This window comes from Macaca fascicularis, chromosome 9 (genome assembly GCF_037993035.2).
Source record: "Macaca fascicularis isolate 582-1 chromosome 9, T2T-MFA8v1.1".
Lineage (NCBI taxonomy): Eukaryota > Metazoa > Chordata > Mammalia > Primates > Cercopithecidae > Macaca > Macaca fascicularis.
The window spans coordinates 75,116,611-75,141,698 of NC_088383.1; the positions used below are offsets into that span (position 1 = coordinate 75,116,611).

The window sequence follows — 25,088 nt, forward strand, 5'->3', positions numbered from 1 at the left end:
ACCGGGATCCAGATGCACCACGGGCTCCTCCTTGCTGTGTGACTCTAGGGAAGTCCTCACACCTCTCTGAGTCAGTTTTCCCTTCTATAAAATGAGGCAGTTGGGCTTGCTCATCTCCTGGGGGTCAGATAGCTCTGAACTGACAATGACACCTCCACCTTCCATGGAATTTTGAGAAGAGCAACACAGTCATTCCCAATTACCAACAGGAAGACAGCCAAATGCAACCCAGATTTTATTAGACTAGGAAATATAATTTATTTCATAAAAATTAATTTTGTTACAATAGGAATGCTAAAGGTTATTTATAGGTTGTAGTTTACAGAATAAACAGAGGTGGGGTTGGGGGCCATCCCTGGGGCCCTGCACCCGCCCCTCCCGGGCATATAACCATGTCCACGGACCTGGCAGGGGTCCAGCCCTTTGCCCCACCAAGAGCTCCCTGCACCGAAGCTGCTGGTCACCTCCCCTAAGAGACCCGGCTCAGCTGCCTGGGAGCTGGGGAATAGGGACCAGAGTGCCCTGGAGGGTCCAGGAGATGAGGAGGGTCCCCTGCACCTTCAGGAGAACCCCTACCCCTGAGCTCTGGAGCCGGGGGCACTGTGAGAGAAGGCAGAGGGAGAGGCACGTAGAAGATACACTGACTGACCCTGTGGGCTCAGGGAGGGCGGAAGACAGGCACACCAACCTCCAGACGTCCAAACCTGGGACGCAGAGGAGCACACACACACGCTTGCTCAGGTGGGGACACGTGCACGTGTTCTCGGAGGGACACCCTGATGTGCTCACAGAGAACAGCACAGGCACACACACGCGCACGCACACGTACGCACACGCGCACCCCAGAGAGGAGAGAGAGAGAAACACCTGCGTAAGGGCCCTGCAACCCCCAATGGTACCTGAGCTGCTGCCCACCAGGTACACGCCCTCTGGGGCTACCTCTCGGGTCTGAATTGGAGGAGAAACCACCGATCCCACCCCGGAGGCAGACAGCCTCCACAGACGGATGGAGTCGGCAAATTCTTTCTGGGCATTTCTCGTAGAGCTGGACAGTTTGAACCCTCCCAGGAGGCTCCAGTCAATGGGTCTGTGCTCTATAGGACATGGTGCACATTTCCAGAAGTCAGACTGGAAACGGCACCTGGGTGGCTGGCTGCACCTCATCCGTCAAGCTCCTGTCTTGGGGGCAGAGCAAGCAGCTTCTGAGGGTGGGGCGGGGAGGACAGAAAAGAACAGGGAGGAGGGGCATGGCAGATCACAGGGTCCCCTACGGAAGCCTACAACGGTGTGTCTGAACCCAAAGAGCCTCAGACTGCAGCATTCTAGGTATGAAAAGGACACTGAAGCCCAGAGAAGGCAGTGATATGCCGGAAGTCGCACAGCAGTTTAATGGCAGATTTGCAACTCGATTCCTGGTCTTTGGACGGCCAGGCTACATGTGGACATGTCAGAGCCTGCAAGGGGAATGGCACCCCCTGTCACGGCACGTGTGGTCTAGCCTGGTCAGACTGCCCTCAAAGCCACGTGACCGAGGCCCACACGTGTGCATGGGCTACAGTGACCAGTGAGGCTGAGCCCATGGGATGGGCACTTCGGCAGGGAAAGTGCCCGTCATCTGGCACTTTCCTTCATCCGAGGCAGCATCCTGGTGCCTGGAGGCACCAGGGTTGAGAGCCTTAGTCTCAGCCTCCAGACCCAGTCAGGGTCCAGCCCCTGATGCAGACCTGGCCCTCAGCAGCCCTGGTAGAAGGAATCCTCTCTCAAATCTCCAGGCAAGTCCTCCTCTGCCCACAGCCAGGCCACACCCCAGGGGGCTGGTGGGTGGTAAGAAGCCCCGCGAGCTGCCGAGTCCATGGCAGAGAAGCCAAGCTGCGGACGCTGGCTGGAACTGCAGCCCTAAAACCTGCCCTCCTCTCAGGATATCAGACTTTCAAAGGCCAGGATGTGCTGAGACGGGTCCCAGTGTCTGCTCAGAGGCCTGCTGGGGCACGCCCTAGGGTCACTGCCCGGAAGTGTTGGGGAAGCTGGCACTTGCCCTGCCTGGAGTGCCAAGAGGGAGAGGCCTTTGATGAGGCCTCTGTGCTGGCTGCAAGATCCTTGTCCCAGCCACTGCCAGGCAGTTGCACAGGGCAGAGACTCATCCTGCACCATGCAGGGCCCCTGGAACAGGTTGGGTGGGGGAAGTGTGTGCCGTCCCCTCTACCCTGGCAACCCCACCCACTGGGAAAGGTTATTTCAGATCTCCCAGACCGTGGTGGGGTGGGTAAGAGGAGGGTTATAGGAGGTGCCTGTGGAGATCAGAGCTGGGAAACCAGCTTCTCAGCCTCCTCCTCCACTCCTGGGCATGCAAAGCACAGCCAGGGCACCCGCCTCCCAGCCTCCCACACTGCAGGGTTGACTGACACTGGGAAGCTCCGGCTTCTGGAGCTAGAAAGGACCTCTCAGCCATCACTCTGCTTTACAGAAGGAGAAACCAAGGCTCGGGAAGGGCAGATTCTGGATTCCTGGCCATCAAGAGAGCGTCACCCTGCTCCAGAGGCTGCTGGGCTGAGGATGGGATGAGGGTGTCAGGGCTGGCCCCACCTTAGGGTAAAGCTATCCAGCCCCCAGGAGAGAGATGTCTGTAGAAGACTTTCCTCCCCCACTTCGTCTCTCTGTTTGAGTCCCACTTCTGAGCCACATCCCTTTCTAGGAGCTACCAGACCAAAACCAGACTGGAACATTCTCCCTGGCTCACAGCCGGCCTCCTCTTTCATCCCAACTTTCTTAATCCAGATTCCCAGGAGCCCAGAGGTATCTCCCTGGGGCTGTGGGAGGGAGGGCCCACCCACTCCAGCCCTTAGCACTCCTTGGCTTTACGGATTCAGCATCTGCTTAAGATTTTAGAGGGAAATCTAGCCAGCTAAATCTAGACAGTGAAAACCCTGTCTGACTACTCTCTGCACAACTGGGGAAACTGAGGCCTTGTCAGAATTCAGTCCAAGATGGATTTGTTAGCAGCAAAGTACTCTCTGTTCAGTCTCTCTCTCCCCAATGCACACGCGTACATGTACACACACACACACAAACACACACACACACACACACACACACACACACACACAAACACACACACACACACAAAAACACACACACACAAACACACACACACAAACACACACACACACACACACAAACACACACACACACACACACAAACACACACACACACACAAAGGCACATTCACTCCTGGCCAGAAGTGTGAGTGTGCCCATTCTCATCCACGCTCAAGAAAAGAGTTTTCTATTTTTTTGTGTTGTTTTTCATTTTCTTTTTTTTTTTTTCTTAAAAAGGACTTATCCAAATAATCTGGATAATAAATCATTAGCGTTTCCTAAGAAACTGGGTTTTTCTTTTCCCTTGTGGTTTTGGTGTTTTTCTTCTTCTTTGAGCCTTACTAGCGGTCTGAAGCTTTCTTTCTTTCCTTTACCTTTTTGCTTTTGGACAGGAGAAAGCAGTTTGTCTGAATCGTACTTGACTCTTCAAAGAGGAAAAGGGCGTGGAAGCAGAAGGGGGCTTAGGGAGAAAGGATAACTCAATAAGGGAGGAAGAAAACAAAGAACGGAACTAAAACCCATGGAACTCAGAAGTTGCCAGGCTGAGGGTAGGAGGGTGGAGGGACAGCCTCCTGCCTGCCCCAACCGCCTCCAGAGGCTTCAGCCCCATCTTGGTTCCCGCACGGAGATCTCAGGCCAACAGACAGAGAACGGGGATGGAGAAGGAACTCTGGGCCCTCTAACAACAGAGTACATGGATTTTCTAAGGCTGGTTGTGGTCTGGGGGTTGGGGAAGAGGAGGAGGAGAGGCAACTCTGGCTGCGAACTGGGAGGAAGCAGAGGCCAAACATCCTCATCAGGAGGCTCCCGCAGGCCTCCCTGCACCTGCCACCTGTCAGTCCCTGCCAGCCTGCCGTCCCAGGAGGCTCAGCAGTCCCCGTCAGTGGCCACAGCCACCAGCATCTCACTCTTGCCCATCTCTTCCAAGGCACTCGCCAGGCTGTTGAGGTCCCCATCGTCCTGCTGCAGAGCTTCCCAGAGGTCCAGGATCACACCCGTGGGGCTCGCTTTGGTGGCAAAGTAATTCAGGTACCTGGCAGAGAGAAGGAGGGCACTGAGGTCCCCAAGCACTTAGCTCCTTCCTGGAGCCTGGGGGTGAAGGGGCACAAGGGGAAGTGGGAAGGCTGTGAGCTTTGGTGTCCTACTGTCCTGGGTCTGAATTCCAGCTACTGTGTTGCGGTCTGTGTGGCTCTGGGCAAGTCAGAACCTAGAGCTCAGAATCTTAGTCTCCTTGTCTCTAAAATTAGAACAATGCCAGTTACCTCTCAACAAGATCCAAGATCATATAAAGTAAGGGTCTAGCATTGTCTCTAGCATGTAACTATCTTGTTCATCATCATCGTTATTATCATTGAAAGACACTGGCCCCAAGACAGAATGACCACGTGTAGCATGTGCTCATTCCTCCCACCTGTGTTACCTCCTGCTCCCATGAACTCCCCTGATAGGAGGAACAAAGCCTTAGCCATCTTTGTAAGTCCTACTCATTTCTAGTAAATGTCTTATCTAAAGCATCTGCTCAACGCAAGTTTATTACACATCTTTCAATACATATACTTATTATCATTGGCTTTATATTCATTTATCCAGCATTTGAAGTTCTCCAAAAGAGTTTTGACACCAAAGTGTATCTCAGCCAGTCAGCAAGCATCTCCGGAGCACCTTCTCTGTCCTAGACACCAGGTGCTGACAATGACGGCACCAAGCTGATGCCCTGGCTTTGAGTCTCCTGCTGTTCTGTGAGATGGGCAGGTGGAGCGTTATCCCCTCACAATGGGAAAACAGCAGGGCCTGAGAGTCTGCCCGGCTCGAGGACCAGTGCTCTGAGCATGATGCTCCTTGAGGGAGCAGTACTCTTGAACTTTGCACATCCAATCCCAAGTTCCTGATTTGCCACAAATGGTGGCAAAAGGGTGGCTGGTCTGGGAGCTGGTCTTGGCTGTCAGGCTGCCTGCCCTGCCTGCCCCTGTGAGACCTTGAGGACGAAGGCAGATGGGGGTGGGCTGTGGTTTGGGATACTCACCGGTCCATAGAAAGCTTCTGCGCCAACATTCGCCAGTCATTGCCCCGTGAGTTGGGGGCATCTAGGCTGTTGCATATCTTCTGGCGGATGGACAGCGGGATCTTGAAGGCGTAAGGTCCCAGCTGGGTGGTGACGGCGCTGCCAGGGGCAGAGCAGAGTGTGTCCAGGGAGCCAGCAGGTGTCTGCAAGGGTGGGGACCAAGAGTGAGAGGGGCACAGCGCTGGGCACTGCTCTCCAGCCTCCCTCCCCTTGGACTGTGAGCTCATTGAGCCTTGAGTCACTCCCACCTCCTCTGGACAGGCTCCCACTGTTCAGGCAGGGGCTTCTCCCTTGAAGGGTCGGTTCCCAAGGGCAAGGCCTGCATGGACATCCTCCAGGCCTCAGGGGATGCACCATGCTTACCTAAGGCCCCAGGCAAATGCAGATGCAGCCTCATAGTTAGGAAGCCCCAAGGAGCCCCAGCCACAGTCTAATCCACATGCACCCATTTGTACAGGTGGAAAGTGAAGTCTAGAAAAGGGGAGTGGCCTGCTCATGGCCACATGCCAAGTTAGTGGCAGACCTGGGTCCAGACCTGTATCCAGTGCTCTTCACAATGCCCCACGAGGAGGATCTAGTGCTGTCACCCTGGGTGGCCTGGGATTTAATCTCAATCCAGGTTTATAACGGTTGAGAACCATAGGCCTGGTCCTTGCATCAACCTGGGTTCAAATCCAGTCTTGCCATTGGTGCATAGTGTGCAAATCCTTGCCCTTCCTAAAACCTACGTTCTCACCTCCCAGGTGGGGATCATATCTGTCATGCATCTCCTGGTGCTCGTGAAGATTTAGTGAGATCATGTAAGTTTTCTGGTATATGCCAAGCATGTGAATGACACTCAATCAATACATGATGCTTGTTAGCAAAACATGACCAAATGTCTGCTCAGACTTGGGAGGTGAGAGGGAACTACAGGGGTCTGCGTGCTGCAGCCCAGCCCCAAACCCTAGAGGTGTCCTCTGGCCCTCACCTCCATCAGCATGGTGTGCAGCTGGAATATCTGGCCCCCCTTCCCTCACCTCCGCCAGTGTGGTGTGCAGCTGGAATATCTGGCCATCCTTCCCTCACCTCTGCCAGAGTGGTGTGCAGCTGGAATATCTGGCCCCCCTTCCCTCACCTCCGCCAGTGTGGTGTGCAGCTGGAATATCTGGCCCCCCTTCCCTCACCTCCGCCAGAGTGGTGTGCAGCTGGAATATCTGGCCCTCCCCTTCCACTTGCCGAACGCAGATCTTGCAGGTGAGCTCTGTGGAGGCCAAGCTGTGCCTCTCCAGGGTGAAAGTGCAGTGGAGGGCCTTCTGGCTGCCGCTCCAGATGTGATAGAAGGGGATCTCCTGCAGGAGGAGGGGGTCAGGACCAGGCAGGCAAGGCCAGCCTGCCCTGTCCTCATGGAAATGGAGACGCAGGGAGAGCTCAGGGAGCTTCGGTGGGCAGTTCAGGTCTCTCCACCCAGATGGGGAGAGGTCAAGTGCCCTAAGCTAGCCAGCTGAGTTGGTGTCAGACCCTCAGTTCCAGAAGGGAGCTGAGGCGGGGTACGTGAGGGAAGGAAAGGCACAGGTGTGTGTGTTGGGGGCTGGGGGGCCTCATGGTCTCAGGTGCTGCTGCGTGGGCAGCAGCAGGCTGTGGCTGTCACAGATGAGATGGACAGTCTGCCAGGAGGGCATGCCCTGAAGGGTGGGGAGCCTCTGTGAGGATGAAGGGCACAGGCGTCTGTGCGTGTAGGGATGTGACAGGGCAGAAGTGTTCATGTGGACCCACTGCCCTGAATTTGGGGATGTGCTTGGGGATGGCTGGGAGCCTGGAGACTGGGCTGGGAGAAGACAGAGACAGTGAGAGACCCAGGGAGGCTGCAGGGCAGAGCCGGGAGGCAGAGCCCAGGAGGGAGCTGGTCTTCCCAGGCAGCCCTTAAGTGTTGCCCCTCCCCACCCATCAGCCCAGCCCTCACCTGGTATTTGGCCAGCAGCTTGCTCCTCCAATGGGCGTGGGGGAGGTCATGGAGGGAGAGGCGCAGGTTGTGGTAACTGTCTTTGAACATCAAGGGTTTCGGCTCCTCCACCAAGTAGCCACCCAGAGTCCGCTCCAGGTCCAGCACCTCCTGTGGGCCAGGGGGCATGGGGAAGGGGAACCCATCACACTTGGCCAATGGGCCTCTTCTGCTGCACTCTGCAGGGCAGGAGGCAGGGGCCCATCTGAGTGCGTGGCTGGGCATTTGCAAGAGCTCACAGAGGGCTTATGGTGTGAGAAGATGAATGGATGATAGATGGATGGACAGACAGCGGGAAAGATGACTAGATGAATGAATCCACAGATGATCGTATGGCTAGAGGGACTAATAAATGGACAGATGGATGGATAAACAGATCGATGGCTAGAAAGATAGACAGATGAATATACAGATGGATGTACAAGGATGGGTGTATGAATAGAAAGATGGAAGAAAAGATAAATGAATAGATAGAAGAGTAATGAATAGGTAAACAGATGGGCTGCTGACTGAATGGGTATATGGTCAGATGAACAGAAAGATGGATGGATGGATGAACAGATGGACAGATGGATGGATAATGGATGGAGGGTTGAATAAACAAAGAATGCCATCAGGCCAAAACCTGGTAACTTCCCTCTTGATTTCTATAGCACTCTCTGGCCAAAGCTGGCCATTAGCCAATGCCCCAGGACCAAGAGATCCAGCTGCAGGAGCACTTCCCAGGCACCTCCCACCCATCGCAGGACCACTGACATCTCAAGCCAGTGTCCTCCCAGCAAGGGACACTCCTTCTCCCATGGGCCTCTTTCACCTATGCTGTCTGCAGTGTGGGCTTTGGGACAAGTCCCATGAGTCTGGGAGATGAAGGAGCTGGATGGGGCCAGGGAGCAGAAATGGGAGGTGCATGGAGCCATGGGAAAGGACCATGAGGCACTGAGGAGGGCAGATGGGAGGTGGGAGGGGAACGGGCTCACACACAGCCAAGTATCTGTATGCTTCCAGGGTTACATCAGGATGAGCCTGAGCTCCTGAGAATGGGGGAATGCACAAGGGCTCTAAGGCTGGCAGGGAATAGTGGTGCTAACACAGGGCTCCATACCTGCCATCATCAGGCTCTCAGTACTATAAGACCCTCCCCTCTGCTTCCCTCCCTCCTGTCCCGACCACCCCTCATCTGCACGACCCTTCCTTCACTTGGGGCATGGCTCTCCATCCTTCTACACATGCTAGGAGCCTGGCTGTCAGCCTTAACTTCCCCTCCCACTGCCCATCCCATCAGTCTGTCCATTCCACTGAGCACACACAGCATCCAGCCCCGCCTCTCCTGGCTGCTGTCACTCCCTGTGGCCCAGGGTCCAGCCCCTCTCATCTACCCACCCCAAGTATAGCCACAGGGGCTTTCTAAAGAGCACCTGTGAACAGGTGTCTACCAGGTCCATTCCCCTTCCTGCCGCGTGGATTCCAAATTCCTTGGCACAGGCTCCTGGGAGGCTGAGCCCTGCCCATCTCTCCTGCCCTCACATTCACACATGCCCTATGCCTTTCAGCTGAAACTCATATGAAACGCAGTCATTTCTGTCAGTCTGGAATGCCCTTCCCTCCTCTCTGCTGAAACTCCTACATGTCAGCCTTCCCAGAGACCCTCCCCACCAGCCCAAGCCCCTCCTGGTCTCATGCTCCCTCGGTCCTGGGGCAGACCCCATCAGAGCCTTCAGGGATCCCTGGTCTGCCTCCCACCTCTAACCTGGATCTTGGTGAGACAGGCCCTGTGCCCAAGGCTGTTTCAGTGTGTGAGGGCCGCATGCGTGACCTAATACGGCTGGTGGTGGGGAAGGGTTCCTGGGAGGGCCCATGAGCCTGGGGAGGGGGATGCTGGCAGGGATCATGCAGCTGGCCGGCCAGGGCTGTGTGGGCACCTGCAGCTGGCCCTACCTTCAGTGCTACAGGTGTGTCCTCCAGGCAGTAGACCCGGAGGCTGTACTCCAGGGAGGTGCAGAGGGCGGGGGCGAAGACGGCCAGCTGGAGCCGCTTGACTGCTGAGCGGGAATAGGACTCGCCCGTGAACACATAGGTGCCCAGCTGGTCCAGCAGGATATGGCAGGCCCTGGGCTCCAGCTGGCAGTAGCAGGGTGTGTTCAGGGTCTCCTCATCCAGGGTCACCACCTCCTGTAGGGGACAGCAAGGGTGGGGTAGTGGTCACAGTTATTGAGGCTGGGCCAGAGGAAAAGGGCTTTCTTTTTGCCTCCCTGGGAAGGTTGGGAGAGCTGGGCCAACCTTCACCCTGGCTCCTCACCTCCCAGTGGCCCTGGTGGGCCTGGGTCTTGAGCTGAAAGATCCAGTCACCGACACTGACTTTGGCACAGTGGGGCACGGTGAGGATGACGGGGCGGCACAGCAGGAGGCCTGTGGGTCCGCAGGTCACCGAGGGGCTCAATACTGTCTGGGTCCCTTCTGAAAGCGGGCTGGGGGAGGACACAGGGTAGGAGGGAGGCAGTGAAGAGCTCGGCAAAGGTGCAGGCTCCTGCTGGGCTCCCAAGCCTGCCCAGGGCCCGGGAGGTGGAGGGCAGCTCTTTGCCACTCAGGACTCTGCATTCCCAGAGGTCATGGGGGCAAAGGAGGCAAAGAAAATGGCATGAATCTTGAGGTTGTTTCCAGATTTTTGCTGTTTCACTGCAACATTATCATAGCTCAGAATTCCTTGCTTACATTTTCCAAGGTTGTGTAATCTTGGAAGGTATTCAATAGGTTACGCTAAAGTGCCCTCCAGAGAGCTGGTTCCAATCTCTACTCCCGCCCACGTGCCACAGAAGGCCATGTTCCCACCCTCTTGCCAGCAAGAGGGTATTATCATTTGGAAAAAGGTCCTTGCAAATTCCTTAATAATAATAATAACAATAATAATAAAATCCCAATATACTTCATGTTTTTTTTCATTAGTTTTCTCTGACCGCAAATTAGACTGAACATTTTCTCATAACCTACTGGCCAGTGTGTTTGTGAGACAGTGTGTGTGTGAATCACTTGTTCATATCCTTTGCCCATTTTCACAGTGAGATGTTTACTTTTTCTTATTGATCTACAAAGTCTCTTTACATAGTAAGGATATTCAGCCCTTTGTCATACTTGTAGCCAGCTTGTCAATTGCCTTTGAGTTTTATGATTTATGGTATTGGTTCTGCAAGTTTTAAATATGGACCCAGTAAGATTAATGCTTTCCTTGGAAGACTGTTTGGTCTTAGCACCAGGTTTAGAAGGGGCGCCAGGTGTGGGCATGCAGCAAGGGATGGGAGGAAGAAAAAGGAGCAGGGGCTGGGGCTCTACTCACAGGGTGCTTTCTGCCTTGTTGATGAGTAGATACATCTCGTAGAACTTGCCCTGGGGAATGGCTCCATTGGGCACCAGTAGGCTGACCCCTAGGGAGAGAGGGAGGTCAGCAGGGAGTCCAGGAGCTCAGGAGAACAAGGGTTTGGGAAATCGGCCCCAGTTTGGGGCTGGGAGAGAAAGATATCTCCTGAGCTCCAGGTGGTCACCAGCCAGGGGTGGGAGGGGGTCTGGGGACTGGATGCAAGCAGAGGCCAGGCCACTGACCAGTGCTGGCTTGTCTAGGAAGACAGGGGTCTCTGACATTGCTATGGGGTCTGGAGGTCCAAGTGCCAGCCCTACTCCTAGCTTAGTGTACGGTGTTGGGAAGCTGTTAATTGCTGGCTTTGCAAACTAAGATGGGCGCCCCTGCCCCTCTGCTGCTAGTTCTAGGACAGTGCTTTGTAGGTCTGCTGAACTACATAGTACTATTCTCTCTCACACAACAGAGACACTGAAGGTGGCTGGCCCAAGGTTCCTCTGCCCTAGTGAGGGCAGGCCTGAAGCCTAGCTTTTCTAGTCAGACCTCTCTATTTTATACTCACTTCCTGCCACCAGGCCTCCCTTTCCCCATCTGTGATATGGGATTAGGGCAGCCCTGTCTTCTGCTGGATGGGTGTGGGGGCAGTCCGCAGAGGAGGTGCTGAGGCCAGGCCGACACACAAGCAGAGCAGGGGCTCACCTGTGCCAGGGATGCTGAGCCTCCCACCCAGGCAGCCAAAGGTGCCGCTGACGCTGCTCCCCGGGTCTCGGGGCAGGCCCAAGAGCTGCTGGGAACCAAGGCTGGCGCTGCGCAGGTGCAGGAGGTGGGTGTCCCGGGTGAAATCACTAGGGTATGTGCCCGGCGGCAGGACCCCCAGCAGGTCAGCCCCGTCTGCCAGGCCTGGCCCAGAGCCTGTGGTGCTGGAGCTGTAGACCTTGACCTTCAGGCTGGGTAAGGGGTCCAGCAGAGGAGAGTTGGTCATGGGGATCTTGTCGGTGGAGTCCTGCAGGGCATACACGGGTCCACGGTAGATGCCGGCACTGGCTGTCAGGTCAGGAGGCACAGAGGGGTGTAGGAGCTGCGGGTTGTCTGCAGGAGTGGGGGCTATAGTCAGACCCAGCTGTGCCCCATCTCACTGGCCCAGCTCCCACTGCAAAATCCCACCCAAATGTCCAGCTGTGAAAGGCTCAATTGCTGCCAGCTGCAGGAAGCTTTGGGAATCCCGCAGCCTGGGTCACTCCCTTCCTTCTCTGTAGTTCTCTAATCCATACCCATCCACATAGTTATCTCTATGGAAAAACCCCGGGAGGGAGTCAGGAGCCTGGCTCTGGTCTGGGTACCACCAGAGCCCTCTGGGTATCCTGCCTCTGCCAACCACCCCAGACATCCTCAGGTTCTTACTGGGCCTGGCCGTCTTGAAGTTGACAGGGTGGAAACCACCAGTCAGGGCGGCAGATGAGTCAGTGATGTCTGTGTCGAAGTCACGGCAGTTGCGGCGGTACACCACCACCCCCACCGCCATGAGGATTGCCACGACCACGAAGACAGCCACCACGAGCCCCGCGTACAGCGCCGCGTCCCCTGAGGCCTCCAGCACTGCAGGGACAGGAAGACCACATAAGGGGCAGCACAGACACCAGGCCCTGGGGGAGTCAGGGAGGCCCTGGGTCCCTGGAAAGGGCAGGGCCCAGGGCCAACCAGCACGGTGCTGAGTTCCAGTCTGAGCCCCACCTACACAGGCCGGCAACCTCAGGCTAGCCTTGAACCTCTCTATCAGTAAAATGGGCTCGAAGTCCCTGCCTTACTGCCCTTCTAGTTGTGGCATGAGAAGAAAAGAACAAACATGTTCATGCCATGTGTTAACTTGTTGCTCGCTGCTGAGGAGACAGGGTCTGTGGCTCGGGGCCATGCGGCAACATAATTTGCCCTGTGAGCGCTGGGGTTGAAACCTCTGAGTCTGCAGCAATTTCCATAGGACCAAAGGCCCTGGCTCTGTTAGCTTGGTACGTGGATAAGCTCTTCTGGCTCTGTTATCTTTGTAAGTAGCTGTTCTGAACTCTTCTTCCATTCCATGCTCTGAGGGTGGGAGGTAGAGGGATGGGGAGCTGAAGGAGTGGAATGAGATGCACAGCAATGTGGTGGAGAAGAGGTGGGCATGTGGGGAGAAGGATGGGCCCAGCGAGGTAACCCATGGCCACACTTTCCTCCCCCAGGCAAACATGGCCAGGCAGGAAGCCTCAAGGTCAAAGTGGCAGGGTCTGAAGTAGGGCTCTCTGGTGGGGCTTTCTATAGTGGTGGAATATCCTATGTCTGCAGTATCCGGTATGCAGCCACTAGTCACGTATGGCTCTTGAATAACTCAAATGTGGCCAGTACCACTGAGGAACTGCATTTAAAAAAATTATTTAATTTTAATTAAGCTAAATAAAAGTTTAAACGGCCAAACGTGGCTGGTGGCTTCCACACTGGACAGTTCAGGGAGAGCAAAATTGGCAGCCAAGATGGCTGCTCTTCCCCTTGCTTCCTTCGGGAGCTCCAGCAAGCACCTGTCCACGCACTCCCACCCTGGGGGGCCCTCAGAGAAGTAGGCCTGCTTCCTCTGCCTGGAGTCCTCCACACCCTGCACTTGGGGTCAGCCTGAGGCTTTCAGCAAGGCAGGGCATGGCTCCCAGCCCCGGATGTCTGCCCACTTCCAACTTCTGTCCCCCAGTATCTCTCCTCAGCAGCCCTCACTCTTGGGCTCCCCCTCAGGGCTGGGCTCCTGGCTCAGCAAAGAAATGGCTCCCCCAGCTTGGCTCTGCCTCCTGTTGCCCTCACTAACACTGGGGCCACTTGCCTGGTGATTTACACTCGAATCATCCCCAGCCCGAGCCCCAGTGAGCTCGGCCAAGGGCCTCACTGATTTTATGATTCCAGAACTATCTGGAAATTGTGGTTTAATTACCATGGGCCAATCTGCTCAAGTGGCTTTGCTGCTCTGGTATGACTGCAGTGGCGGTGCAGCCTCTGGGGCTGGAGAGCACGCCCCCCGGAGCTGACGCAGGGCAGCGGGCATCACAGACCATTTGGGAGGCTTGGCCCAGCTGCTGGGGCGGAGGTACAGCAAGGGGCGTGAGGGGGAACTGCAGTGGTGATGCCCCGGCCCTGGTCCAGAGAGGAGGGCCAAGGGCATATGGTTAAGAACACCAGCTTTGGCTATAAAAATATTTGGGTTCAAATCTTTACTCTGCTACTTCTTGCCTGTGTCTCTGGCCAAGTCCCTTCTTCTCTCTGAGACTCAGTTTCCCCTCCTATGAGAGGAAGCTCAGTAGGGTGTCCTAGGGCCTTTCTTTTCTGTCAGCCAAGGGTTTGCCTGTCTGCCGGTGATGGAGATGCAGACACATGCAGTGTCAGGTGTAGATGGTCCCATGGAGGGTGGGTAGGGCGGCACCTTCAGCTCTCCCTGCCCTGCACCCTGATCCCGGGAAAAGCCAGCCAAAGAGAACCAGGGATCCCCCAGAGGAAAGAGGACAGCCATGAAAGGGGACTTACGGTGGCTGTTGGGGTCGCTTAGAGTTTTCTTATCTGTCAAGGGAAATAAAGGGAAAGACAATGACATAGGTGACAGGGAAATAGTGGCAGAGAAGGCAATGGGAAGGATGAGATGAGATGATGGATGTGGTGGGGGGACAGAGGCCCTGAGGACTGCCATGCTGCAGGCTGGGCACTGAGGCATGGAGCCGGGTTTGGGGGACCCTTACATGGCTCCAGAGTCCCCACCCCCAGGGCCCCACCTTCCCTGTGACTCACTTTGCATACACAGGCCATCTGTGCAGTTCTTAGAGTCGAGCAGCGTCCCGCTGCAGTCACGGCCTCCGTTCTGGGGTGGGGGCGCCATGCACTCGCGGCTACGCCAGTGGGCACACTCAGTGCTGCAGGCTGACCACTTGCTCCACTCCGTCCACGCCCCATCAACTGTAAGAGCAGGGCATACAGGAGTATGTGCACGCACAGACATGTGCACGCAGGGACATGTGCACACATAATTACGTGTGCAGAACACAGCAATGCGCCAACACACATGCATGCGTACACACTGTGGAAGGAAATGAGGAACCCAGGACACATGTGTGCCACACAGAGAAATCCACATGATATCCACATAGCCCCATGCCAATGAACAGCCAGATGCACCTGGCAGGTGGACAAAGAGGGTACAGATAGATGCATAAGGTCATCAACACGATACAGCCCAGTGCACAATTTACACACAAAGACACAAACCCAGGGTAAAGAAAAACAGTGTAGGCACAAACATACAACCCAAGGGAGAGAACACAGCACATGTGTGGGGGTAGGGGAGCAGAGGGGCTGCACAGAGAGAGGAATAGGAGGATGGCTGTCAGTGTGAATAGGGTCTGTGGCCACGGTGTGTCTTAACAGTTAGGGGCAAGAGGCTGTCCCTGAGGCTGCCCCTCTGAAACCTTGGCCTGGGGCTGACACACTGACACTGAGAACCCTCAGCTTGGAGGACAGAAGGCCCAGGCTAGAGGGTCAGGGAGAAGGGGCCACCACTCAGACCCTCTGCCTCTATCTCACCAGCAGCCCAGGGCAGCATAAGTCAGAGATCAGAGCATCTCGTCAGCCTGGGCAGCCAGCTGTGGGCTTGGGACAAGCACCTTCTGCTCTCCATGCTAGGGACAGAACGGCTGTCCTGGCTCTGGCACACAATACAGAAGTGGGACAGGGTTCAGGGTGGGGCTGGGCATGGACAAGGCACCTTACCTGGGCAGATGGTGGTGCAGGCGGTCTTCTGGAAGGCCTGGCCCTCGCAGAAGGCCCCTCCGTTGAGTGGGGTGGGGTTGGTGCAGGTCCGGGTGCGCTTCTGCCAGCCTCGGCCACAGCGGTTGGAGCAGGGCGACCACTCTGCCCAGCTGGACCAGCCACCATTCACTGCAAGGCGGCAGCTGTCACCTGGTTGGCCTGGCTCTGGAACCCTCTGCCCTCCCCCAAACCCATCCCTCACCCTGACAAGGCCCCTCTGCCGAAGCCTGGCCTCTCTGGTGAGACCCCATCTGCCTACAGTGTGAGAGACTCAGAAGTGGCAGGCAGAGCTGGGCTGCAACCATCAGCACCAGAGGGGACCCGGGAAGTCACTGTCTATGCCCCACCTTGTTGTAAGATGGCAAGGAAGGTCCAGAAAGGGCTGCCAGTTGCCTAGGGTCATCCCGGGAGTAATGGGGGCCTGGGACTGTGCCTGGAGCTGGAACCTAGTACAGGGCTCTTTCTAGAACTCTGTAAAGTCACCTCAGCTGTGGCTCCACTCCTCCCACCCACAGGGCCCAAGGGAGAAGCAGAGAACAGCTCACAAGCCTGGGCATTGGTCCCTAACTCTACAAGGACAACAGGCCTCTGGGCGTACTGACTGGGTCCTGCCTCAGCCCCCAGACTTGGAGAGAGTTGGTTTTTCTCCTTCAGAGTTAGGCAAGGCATCCTGAGAACTGGGGAGTGCTCCTGGCTGGGAACCCAGGAATGCCCAACTTGGCCATGAATTTTGCTGTGTTGTGACCTTGGTCAATTCACTTCCCCTCTCTGGGCTGCATCCTCCCTACCAAGCCAGGGGTCCCACCTAGCCCCAGGCTCTCCTCCCTCCCTTGACCGTGTCTGCCCCTCCCACTCTGAGAGGCCCGCACCGTAGACGATGACGGTGGCAGTGGTGCTCCGGCGTTTGGCCACGATGTTCTTGGCCACGCAAGTATAGTTGGCAGTGTCTGACAACCGGGCCTGGCGGATGATGAGGTTGTGGTCAATGGTGAGCAGGAAGTTGGTGTCCTGGGTAGGGTCGATGACATCCTCATTCTTGAGCCATTCCACCTGCAAGAGTGGGAGTGAGGGGGCAGTGAGGGCCCAGGGCAGGTCTGACCATAAACAGAAGAAGGGCAGTTCTACCTGGGTCCACACCACGGTCATGGCAGTGAGGCAGGGCCTCGGTGGGACTGGACACTGTACAGCTCCAGGGTTAAGAGCGCCATTTGCCAGCTGGGTGGTCTTGGGAGGGGACTTACCACTCAGGGCCTCAATTTCATCGACTGCAAGATGGAACTGAATAGCACCTACCCCACAGGGATCCATCGTGAGGATTACACGAGTTAGAATGTGTAAGGTGCCGAGAACAGTACTCAGAGTAAGTTGAGTTAAGCTAACTAAATAAGCGCTAGCCAGGAGTATCTGTCTTTATCATTGACTCCTCCCGGCTCTACTAGCCAGGATAAAAAGCCTGGAAGGTCATAGGAAGAACGTCCCCGGGTCTGGCAGACCTGGGTACAAACCCCAGCTCTGCCACTCACCAGCTACCTCACCCTAGGTGGCCACTGGGCCCCTCCCAGCCCTGCTTCCCTGCTGTAGGATAGAATGGTAACATCAGTTTGCAGGGCTGCTGCAGAGACCAGCATGCCAAGTGCCTAGCATATATGGCTAGGGATGTTTGTCTGAGCCCACTGTGCAGAGGAGGGTTTGGGCTGGGAGAGGCTGAGCAATGAGTGCACGGTTTTGGGATCAGACAGGGCTGATCCCAGGCTGGAAGTCAGGCTCCTGACTACCCCAACCGTCCACCCCACTGGGCAAAGCTGAGATGCAGCTCTACTCCCTGGACCACCAGTGCAGGGAGTATGTCTGGAACAGAGGTAAGGATAGCGAGAGAGGACAGGCAATCCAAAGACTGTGTGGTTTCAGGAAGGGGTGACCAGCTCGTTCAGGAAGGGGTGACCAGCTCGTGGGGGAGAACACACTCATACACATGCAGGATAGGACCCTTTGGCATCCAGAAAGCTGGGGCCTTGGGTTCCGGGTGGGGCAGAAGATCGAGACCGAGCTGGAGGTCCACCTAAGGAGCTCCTGAGTTCTAGGGATTTCTGCCCTAGCCACCCCATCTTGTGGGGTTATGCCTGTGGCAGACCCAGCTGGGATCTGGCATTGCTGTATTCTGCAGAGGTGGCAGTTCTCTTCTCTTTGCCAAGCCTCGATCTCATCTGTGAAAGGGGTAGGGCTCTGGGAGACCAGCACCATGGCTGATGGTAAATACGGTGCCTGCCTGGCCTCCGCAGGCATGGCCACAGGGCTGTGCTCAGTGGTCTCTACATCCCCGCTTACCTCGGCCACGGGCACCCCCTCCGGCGGGCGGCACTGCAGGAGAACCTCATGGTCCAGGGGCACCTCCTTGCCCAGAGGCTCCTGATCGAAGTTCTTGCGCAGGTCTGGGAGAAGCGAGAGGGTCCCAAGGCAGTCAGGTGTGGGGAGAACTGGAACCTGATGTGCTACACTGTGGCCACTGGGTGGCAGTGCAGACCCAGGGAACTGTTCATGGGCCCACCTGTCCTTTGCCTGGGAAATTTCCTCTACTCCAAAGGAGGGGCTCACCAGGCAGACTTAGGGGAACAGGGTTCCCTCCATGACTCTGGGATCCTAAGCACATAGTGGCTCAGGATGGGGGAGGAAGCTGCCAGCTTCTTTTATACAGAAGTAGATGAAAAGAGGCCCAGGTTCTGGGTCTAGGAGCCCTCTCTGAGCTGGCATCCATGTGCTGGGATGTCTTTGCCACAGGCATCCTCAGCCAGGGATGCTGGAGGAGGCCCCACAGATGTGAAGTTCCCTCTCCAGCATCCTCGGGGATAGGGAAGGGTCCTGCAGGGACGGGGTGGGGGTCAGGGTGGCGTACAGGCGATGCGGACGTAGGCTCGGCGACTCTTGGTGGTGCCCGCAGAGCTCCAGGCCACGCACTGGCACCAGTAATCCTCCAGCCCAAAGAGCTCCTCCACCTGCTGCCGCGACACCTCAATCTGCACCTCGCGCACCCGCAGGCCTGGGAGGAGAAGAGAGTGCTGTCAGGGGCAGGGGCAAAGCAAGAATGTGAGGCACAGGACACCCAGGCCTTCCACCTCGGGTCCTGCTGGCTCTCTCACCCAAGTGCCCCTTTCCATCCATTCCTCCTGTCTCCACCCTGGCCCAAGCTTCATGGCCACTCACCTGCACATTGCAGTGGCTAACACAAGCCCTCTGCCCTTCCAATGCATCTTCTACCTGGCAGCTAGTGTCATCTCCAAAATGCACAAGTGGTGTGTCATTCCTCCCTGATATGAGACCCTTCATGCGGGCTCTCAGTGGCCTGTAGGGTCATCCCCAGGAGCGGCTCTGAGCTGCACTGTGCATTCACCGTCCCCACCCCACTGCAGCCTCACCCGGTGTCTTCCAGGCTCTCATGTTCCCTGGCTCTGTGGCTACAGAGCCACGGGGCCCTTGCACATCAGTCCCCTGCCTGGAACTCTTCTGTCTCCTCTGGGCCCAGTGGCCTCTCAGTCCCTGCCAGATTTCGGATCAGCCTCACTTCCCGAGGAAAGCCCCCTCCACCCTGCGCCTCCCCCACAGCTCTCCCAGCACTGCTCGGCACTCCCCCCACTGCACCCGAACTTTGTCTATGCAGCAATCACTCCCCTACCCAGCCTCGTCTCCTCCCAGCACCCACCATTAGCTGGACTCAGATTATTTATGGACGCATTCATGTGTTAAATGTCTGTCTCCTGCAGGAGAACAAGATGGGGCTTTGTCCTGCTCACTGCTGTGGCCCAGGGCTTGGCACAGAAAGGGGGCTCAGCACGTGCAGAGGTGAGACACCTGCTCTCCCTGATCACTACTCAGGCCACGTGGGCGTGGAGCTGAGGAGGTCCCTCTTCCAGGGAGCCCCTGATCTCTCAATGGCTCCCTGGTCAGGGCCTGGGAAACTTCCTACATAACAGGACCTACCAGCCTATACAAGGGGGTCAGTAGGATTTCAGTCAACCATCCCTCAACGAAGCCCTCCATGCTCAAGAAAGCAGGGAACCTGCCAGGAATGGGGACATTCATCTGAAGTTCCTCCCCAAAGGTTATAGAGGCTTCTTCCTCCTCCAGGAAGCCTCCCTGACTGCCTTGTGTCTCAGAATTGCTAAAGCTGCTCTTCCCTGCCACAATGTGTCCTATCTCATCCTCTCATTGCACCATGGATTGTTAAGGTACGCACAGCCGGTGGCATGGTGGGTAAGGACAGGGTTGGATGGCTGGACAGGTTTGCGTCCTGGCCCCACCCTCAAACCCCAGCTGGGTGACCTTTGCGAAGTTACTCAGTCTCTCTGAGCCTCGGTTCCCTCATCATAGTAAACTCTCAAGGTAAACTCTAAACAAGTTATGGTGACTACTCCGCCACAGCGCCCAGCCCGGGCCAGACACAAATATACTCTGGCAGGTCATCTGGATCTCAACCAGCTTCTTCTGTTACCTTTGAAGAAACTGAGGCCCAGAGAGGGTAGGTGGCAGGCACCAAGTCCCCCAGCAAGCTGCTGCAGAGCGGTCAGCTCCCTGGCGTCTTTCCCAGGTTAGAGCTTCGTCCCCTCACCCACAACTCCTCTCTGGACCTCTCCTGATGAAGTCACTGCTGTAACTCTCCTATTGTTGAGGAGGATTGGGTCCTTGTGCAGGGAGTCCAGACAGGGGGGACAGCCCCGTCCTGATGGCCAAGGATCTAAATGGGAGGCGGCTAGGGGTTTGCCATCCAGGGAGGAGACTGCTTCAGGGGTGGGTGGCAGTGCCTGCCTGCCATGGCTGCCCGGGGGCTGGCTCCACAGTCAATGCTGCATGGCCCAGGGAGCAGAGCCCTGCCCCTTGCTTACCAGACTGTGAACCTGGAAGACTGGGCCCTTTTAAGGGGGTCATCCATGCAAGGTTTCAGCAGCACCAATAGCTGGACAGAAGGAAACCACCACCAGGGAGGAGGCGCGACACCTCGTCCATGATCACCAGCAAGCAGAGATGCAGGGAGCATAGGACGGGGATCTCCGGTGTCCCAGGCTTGAGGCCTAGCACCAGACTGCCCTCCCAAGCATAGCAATGTCTGGACCAGGACACCCAGGGTTGGGCCGCCTGCCCCGATCTGGCACAAGTTGGTGGGGGGCTGTTCTGCCTCTCCTGGCCTCCAGTCATCCTCTTCTGTTTTCAGGCCTCAGAGAGTGCTAGGGAAAGCCAGGGCTAGAAAGTAGGAGGCTGAAGTGGAATCAGGCCCCACCACTGCCAAGGAAGCTCTGCCCATTATTTGCAGCTAATGGGGACAACAGTGCCCCAATTTCTAGGGCTGGCAGGGCCTGTGTGCCTGGTGGCAGGGAAGTAAGAGCCATGCTGTTATTATTAGTAATAATCACAGGGGTATTATTACTATACTAACGGCCCGTGAGGGGCCCCAGCAGGCACACTGTTCCCTTGCCTTGTCCAGACCTCGATGGCTGACCTCTGATACAGGCCAGAGGAGCTCAGTGGGCAGAGAGGTAAGGACCGTTTGAGAGAAAGAGGCCAAGGAAAGCCCAGAAAGAGGACAGAGGAAGCAGGTGTTTATTGACTGCCTGCTGGGCCCTGGCATGCTGCTCTGTGCTATGTGTGCCACCTGGCTCTACCCTCACCAGGACCTTCAGTCAACTTCCCAGTTTACAAAGAGAAGAACTGGGGCTCAGAGAGGTCGAGTGACTTCCCCAGGGTCACTCAGTCAAAGAGTGGGGGCAGCTGGCAAATATGTGTTGTTTAGTTTCCCCTTAAAAATTCCTTTTTCTGGCTGGGTGCAGTGACTCACACCTGTAATCCCAGCACTTTGGGAGGCCGAGGCAGGAGGATCATGAGGTCAGGAGATCGAGACTATCCTGGCTAACGTGGTGAAATCCCGTGTCTACTAAAAATACAAAAAATTAACCAGGTGTGGTGGTGGGCGCCTGTAGTCCCAGTTACTCGGGAGGCTGAGGCAGGAGAATTGCTTGAACCTGGGGGGTGGAGGTTGCAGTGAGCCGAGATCATGCCACTGTACTCAAGCCTAGGTGACAGAGCGAGACTCTGTCTCAAAAAAAAAAAAAATTTCCTTTTCCATTTTTATATTTTGGGTGAGCATGGGACTCCAACTCTATTGTTTAAAATTATGTTTAAATTGTGGTAAAATACACATTCTATAAAACTTAGCATTTTAACCATTTGTAAAATACGGTTCAGTGACCTTGAGTACATTCTGGAGTATGGTTTTAAGCCTGACTGGTTCTGAAATCTGTGAGCTTTACATGACAAAACAGAAACTAAAGAAGGGGGAAAGAAGGACAGTGACACAGCACGTCAGGGAGACAGTGAGACAGAGAGAGGGGGAGGGAGAGAAAAAGAAAGAAGGAAAGCAGGCACGTAAGGAAAAGAGAGAGGGAGAAATGAGCAGGGAGAGGCAGCGAAATCAAGAGAGCCGAAGAAAGAGAAAGCAAAGGATCCAGACAGAGACGGGAAAAACAAAAAGCCAGGAAGGCTGCCCGGGAGCCCCGAGTCTGGGGTGGGTGGGCTCTGTCCGGTGACTGAAGCGGGGTCCCACCTGCCTGTCTTAAGCCCTAGGGAGGGCTTTTCACCCTGAGGGCTCTGCACTATCAACAGGGACCTGGTGGCAGTGAGCAAGAGCCCCTCACTTAGACTCAAGGGCACCCTGGGGGCAGGCTCAGTTCTGGGAGATATGGGGAACCCCAGGGCTCTGCCTCCTCCCCTGGGAGTACTGAGGGTCCCCCACACATCCGAGAAGGAAGGGACCCCACACTTCCTCGCATTTCCCAGTTTTGGCTGCTCTCCTCTCTCCCTCCAGATTTGGGCTACATCCCAGCACCACTTGAACGGTTATTTACTTAATACTCTCAACTTTTTCTTTTTAACCTAAAACAATTTATTTCGACGCAGGAAATGCCGTATCATTATTGTGAATGGAAACCAGTATCAATTTCCACAAACAGAAGGAACTGTAAAAATAACGATTGCATTGAATTCTGGGTCGGTGCCATGGGGTGCCAGGGCCTTGAGGCAGAAACCTGCCCTCTTTGTTAAACAGGGAGATTGGCAGGTGTTTGGGAGGGCTCAAAAGCCCCCACCTGACGGGAACTTGCTCCCTGACAGAAGCAGAAGGATGGAGAGAAAATGGAAAGGGAGTGAGGGCTCACGGGGCACTCCGTGCTATTGAATGCAGTGGGGATGGTCCCAAAGTCAGGCTGGGACACGTGGCCAGCATTTGGGGAAATGCTAATCCAAGGTGAAGCCCGGGGTGGGTGGTGGGGAACTGAGGACCAGGGGGCACCATGGCTGTGTGAAGTCTCACATGGAGCCAGGCCTGTGCCTCTGGGCCTGGGGTTCCTGGGGGTTCCAGGCACTGGGGTGGGCTTACCAGTGGCCTCATCCAGGCCTTCCTGTGTGACATGGTCGTTCTGGCTAACCCACTCGCCGTTGCACTTGAAGTAGATCTGCGTGGCGGGGAAGGCGCGGCAGCGGAGCTCCACAGGCTTGTTCTTCACAATGTAGGCGTCCTGTGGCTCCTGCAGGAAGTAGGGCAGCGGCTCTGCCGGCGCCGACGGGAAGGAGTCAGGGAGCGCCTCGCTGCCGGAATCAGTGCCTGCAGAGTGAGTGGAGACCTCCATGAGGCTGTGTGCTGGGAGAGCCCTGTGGCACCCCTCGCCCACCCCGGGGACCCACCGCAGATGCAGAGGGCAGGGGAGGCAGAGGTGGGGCAACCAGAGCCCTGCTGGGGACGCAATCTACAACCAGGGTCAAGTCTGGCACTCCTGCGGCCTCAGTTTCCCATCTTGCCCTGCTTTTAAGAGGCTAGGCTTTATAAAGAGCCAGTTCCCGCTCTGAGATGCTGTGTGATTGTACTTCATTACAGATGGAGAGGCCAGGGAGGTCCCGGGAGGGGAGGCAATCTGTCTGGGTGAGGATACCCCTTGGGCACCCCCCAGCGTCTGCTCCATTGTTCCTGCCCGGCCTCTATCCAGTTCCTCATGGTGACGCCACCAGATGCAATGGGCTGGAAACGGGGCTGGGGCTGGAGCTCAAACCAGGCCAGCTCTGCCCTGGAGTCACAGCTGCCCTTTGCAGCCCCGGCCAGGCTGGCAAGCAGGACAGGAGTCAGGGCTGCGGGGCAGGGGTGGGGTGAGCCGGCTGAACCAGGCCTGGACTCCATGGTGCTAGGCCCCTTGCAGGTCTCCTACCCCAGGGGAAGCCCTCCTTCCCAGAAGCCTCCCCACAGAGCTCACCTCCCATGGTCTGTGGCTCTCACCCAACCCTTGGCCTCTTCTCCCAACCCCCACCCCAGCCCTTAGCACAATGGATGAAGAGACTTCAGAGCAGACGAGGCTGTGCCTGTGGCAATCTCCTCCCACGAAGGGGGCCAAATGGAAATCCTGGCCCACCCGGTCTCCCTGGAAAGAACTGCACCTCAGGAGGTGAGACAAACAGGAAGAGGGGTGTGGCCACCGCCAGTGCCCAGAAGTCGGGAAACCGGGCCGCTGAGCTGCTGGTTTACAATCCACCTCCGAAAACGAATTTTCCAGTGCCAAATGCCAAATCATCAGGTGGCTGGGCACAAGCTGTCGGGGGCCTGTCCTCCTCTGCTGACTGCCCAGAGGACACAGTGAATGAAGCTGTGGGGTGGCGCATGGCTGCCCAGCCCCTCCAGCCAGAGGCCCCACCTACAGCCGAGGGAGTGGGGAGGGTGGTGTCCCGGGAGGCCTGTGTGGCCACTGGGATCATGCACTTGTTCTCTGGTCTAGCAGGCCATATTTGGCCCTAGGGAATCCCCCTATAGGCAGAGGGGCCAAGGGGACACCTGGTTTCCCAAGAACAGAAAGTCTGACTATGCTTTCTCTTTGTGGACCAGGAGAGCCTGCTGAGACTGGGGAACTTGGGAGAAAATGCATAAACTATCACCAGCTTGGGGCCTAGGCCCTGGCCAGTGTGTGTGGGGAGTGGGGGTGGGGGAGCTAACAAGATGACACATGACTCCAGCTCCATCCAGCATGTTCTGCAGGGCCCAGGGAGAGAACCTTAACTCCTACCTCGTTACGCCTGATGAGCACAAGAGGTGGACACCCTTCCCCTGTCTCTGGGCTGCTCTGAGGATCCCATGAGATAAACATGCATGAATGCCTAGGTGGGGCCTGGCGCACAGTAGGTACATGTTGCTGCATTGAAAGAACAACTAATGCTTACCCAGCATCAGGTGCTATGTTTGCAGGAATTTAAATTGTTAACTTATTGAATTCTGGCACCAACCCTGTAAGGTATGTTCTATTAGTCCCCAGTTTAGAGATGGGTAAATGGAGGCTCAGGGAGGTTAAGCAACTTGTCCAAGTTCACACAGCTAACAAGAGGCAGATCAAAAGTTTGAACCTGAGAAAAGATTTCACCGTTTGGGCTGTTGTCTCAGACTCCACACCACCTATCATTGATGTAGCTCTGTAACGGTGTGGTGTGTCTCCACACCCGGGAATCCTAATAGCACCCTGACAGTGACCAGAACTCCATAGTCCACAGGGCTCTCTCATCAAGGGGACAGCAAGGCTGGAACTGTCCTCATTTCAAAGCAGAGGAAACTGAAGACCATTCAAATGGTTCGCATGACTTGCCTGAGGCCACCCAGTGAGCGGGCAGCTAATGTGGGAACAGCAAGGCAGATTCCTGAGGCCAGGCCAGGCCAGGGCTCTCTGACACCTGCTTCCCACTTCCAGGTACAGGGACACGTTCACTGTAGGCAAACTGGCAGCCCCCTAGGG

General features: G+C 56.1%; 1 protein-coding gene across 2 annotated transcripts in view; it reads right to left on the bottom strand.

Moving 5' to 3' along the window:
• Positions 1–233: 233 nt before the first annotated feature.
• Positions 234–25,088, bottom strand: part of UNC5B (unc-5 netrin receptor B) — a 91,028-nt gene continuing 66,173 nt past the window's right edge. Inside the window, exons 2-17 of one of the 2 annotated variants that reach the window (XM_005565595.4) lie at positions 22,706–22,930; positions 18,179–18,322; positions 17,614–17,717; positions 16,158–16,338; positions 15,250–15,417; positions 14,275–14,439; positions 14,017–14,049; positions 11,887–12,081; positions 11,185–11,574; positions 10,468–10,555; positions 9,436–9,604; positions 9,075–9,308; positions 7,101–7,250; positions 6,325–6,489; positions 5,120–5,301; positions 234–4,129 (exon numbers count right to left, since the gene is read on the bottom strand). In XM_005565595.4, the coding sequence (XP_005565652.2) occupies positions 3,964–4,129; positions 5,120–5,301; positions 6,325–6,489; positions 7,101–7,250; positions 9,075–9,308; positions 9,436–9,604; positions 10,468–10,555; positions 11,185–11,574; positions 11,887–12,081; positions 14,017–14,049; positions 14,275–14,439; positions 15,250–15,417; positions 16,158–16,338; positions 17,614–17,717; positions 18,179–18,322; positions 22,706–22,930 (2,759 nt within the window). In that variant the 3' untranslated portion in view covers positions 234–3,963. The remainder of the gene's footprint in view (positions 4,130–5,119; positions 5,302–6,324; positions 6,490–7,100; positions 7,251–9,074; positions 9,309–9,435; positions 9,605–10,467; positions 10,556–11,184; positions 11,575–11,886; positions 12,082–14,016; positions 14,050–14,274; positions 14,440–15,249; positions 15,418–16,157; positions 16,339–17,613; positions 17,718–18,178; positions 18,323–22,705; positions 22,931–25,088) is intronic. The other variant, XM_005565596.5, reaches the window with a different exon arrangement.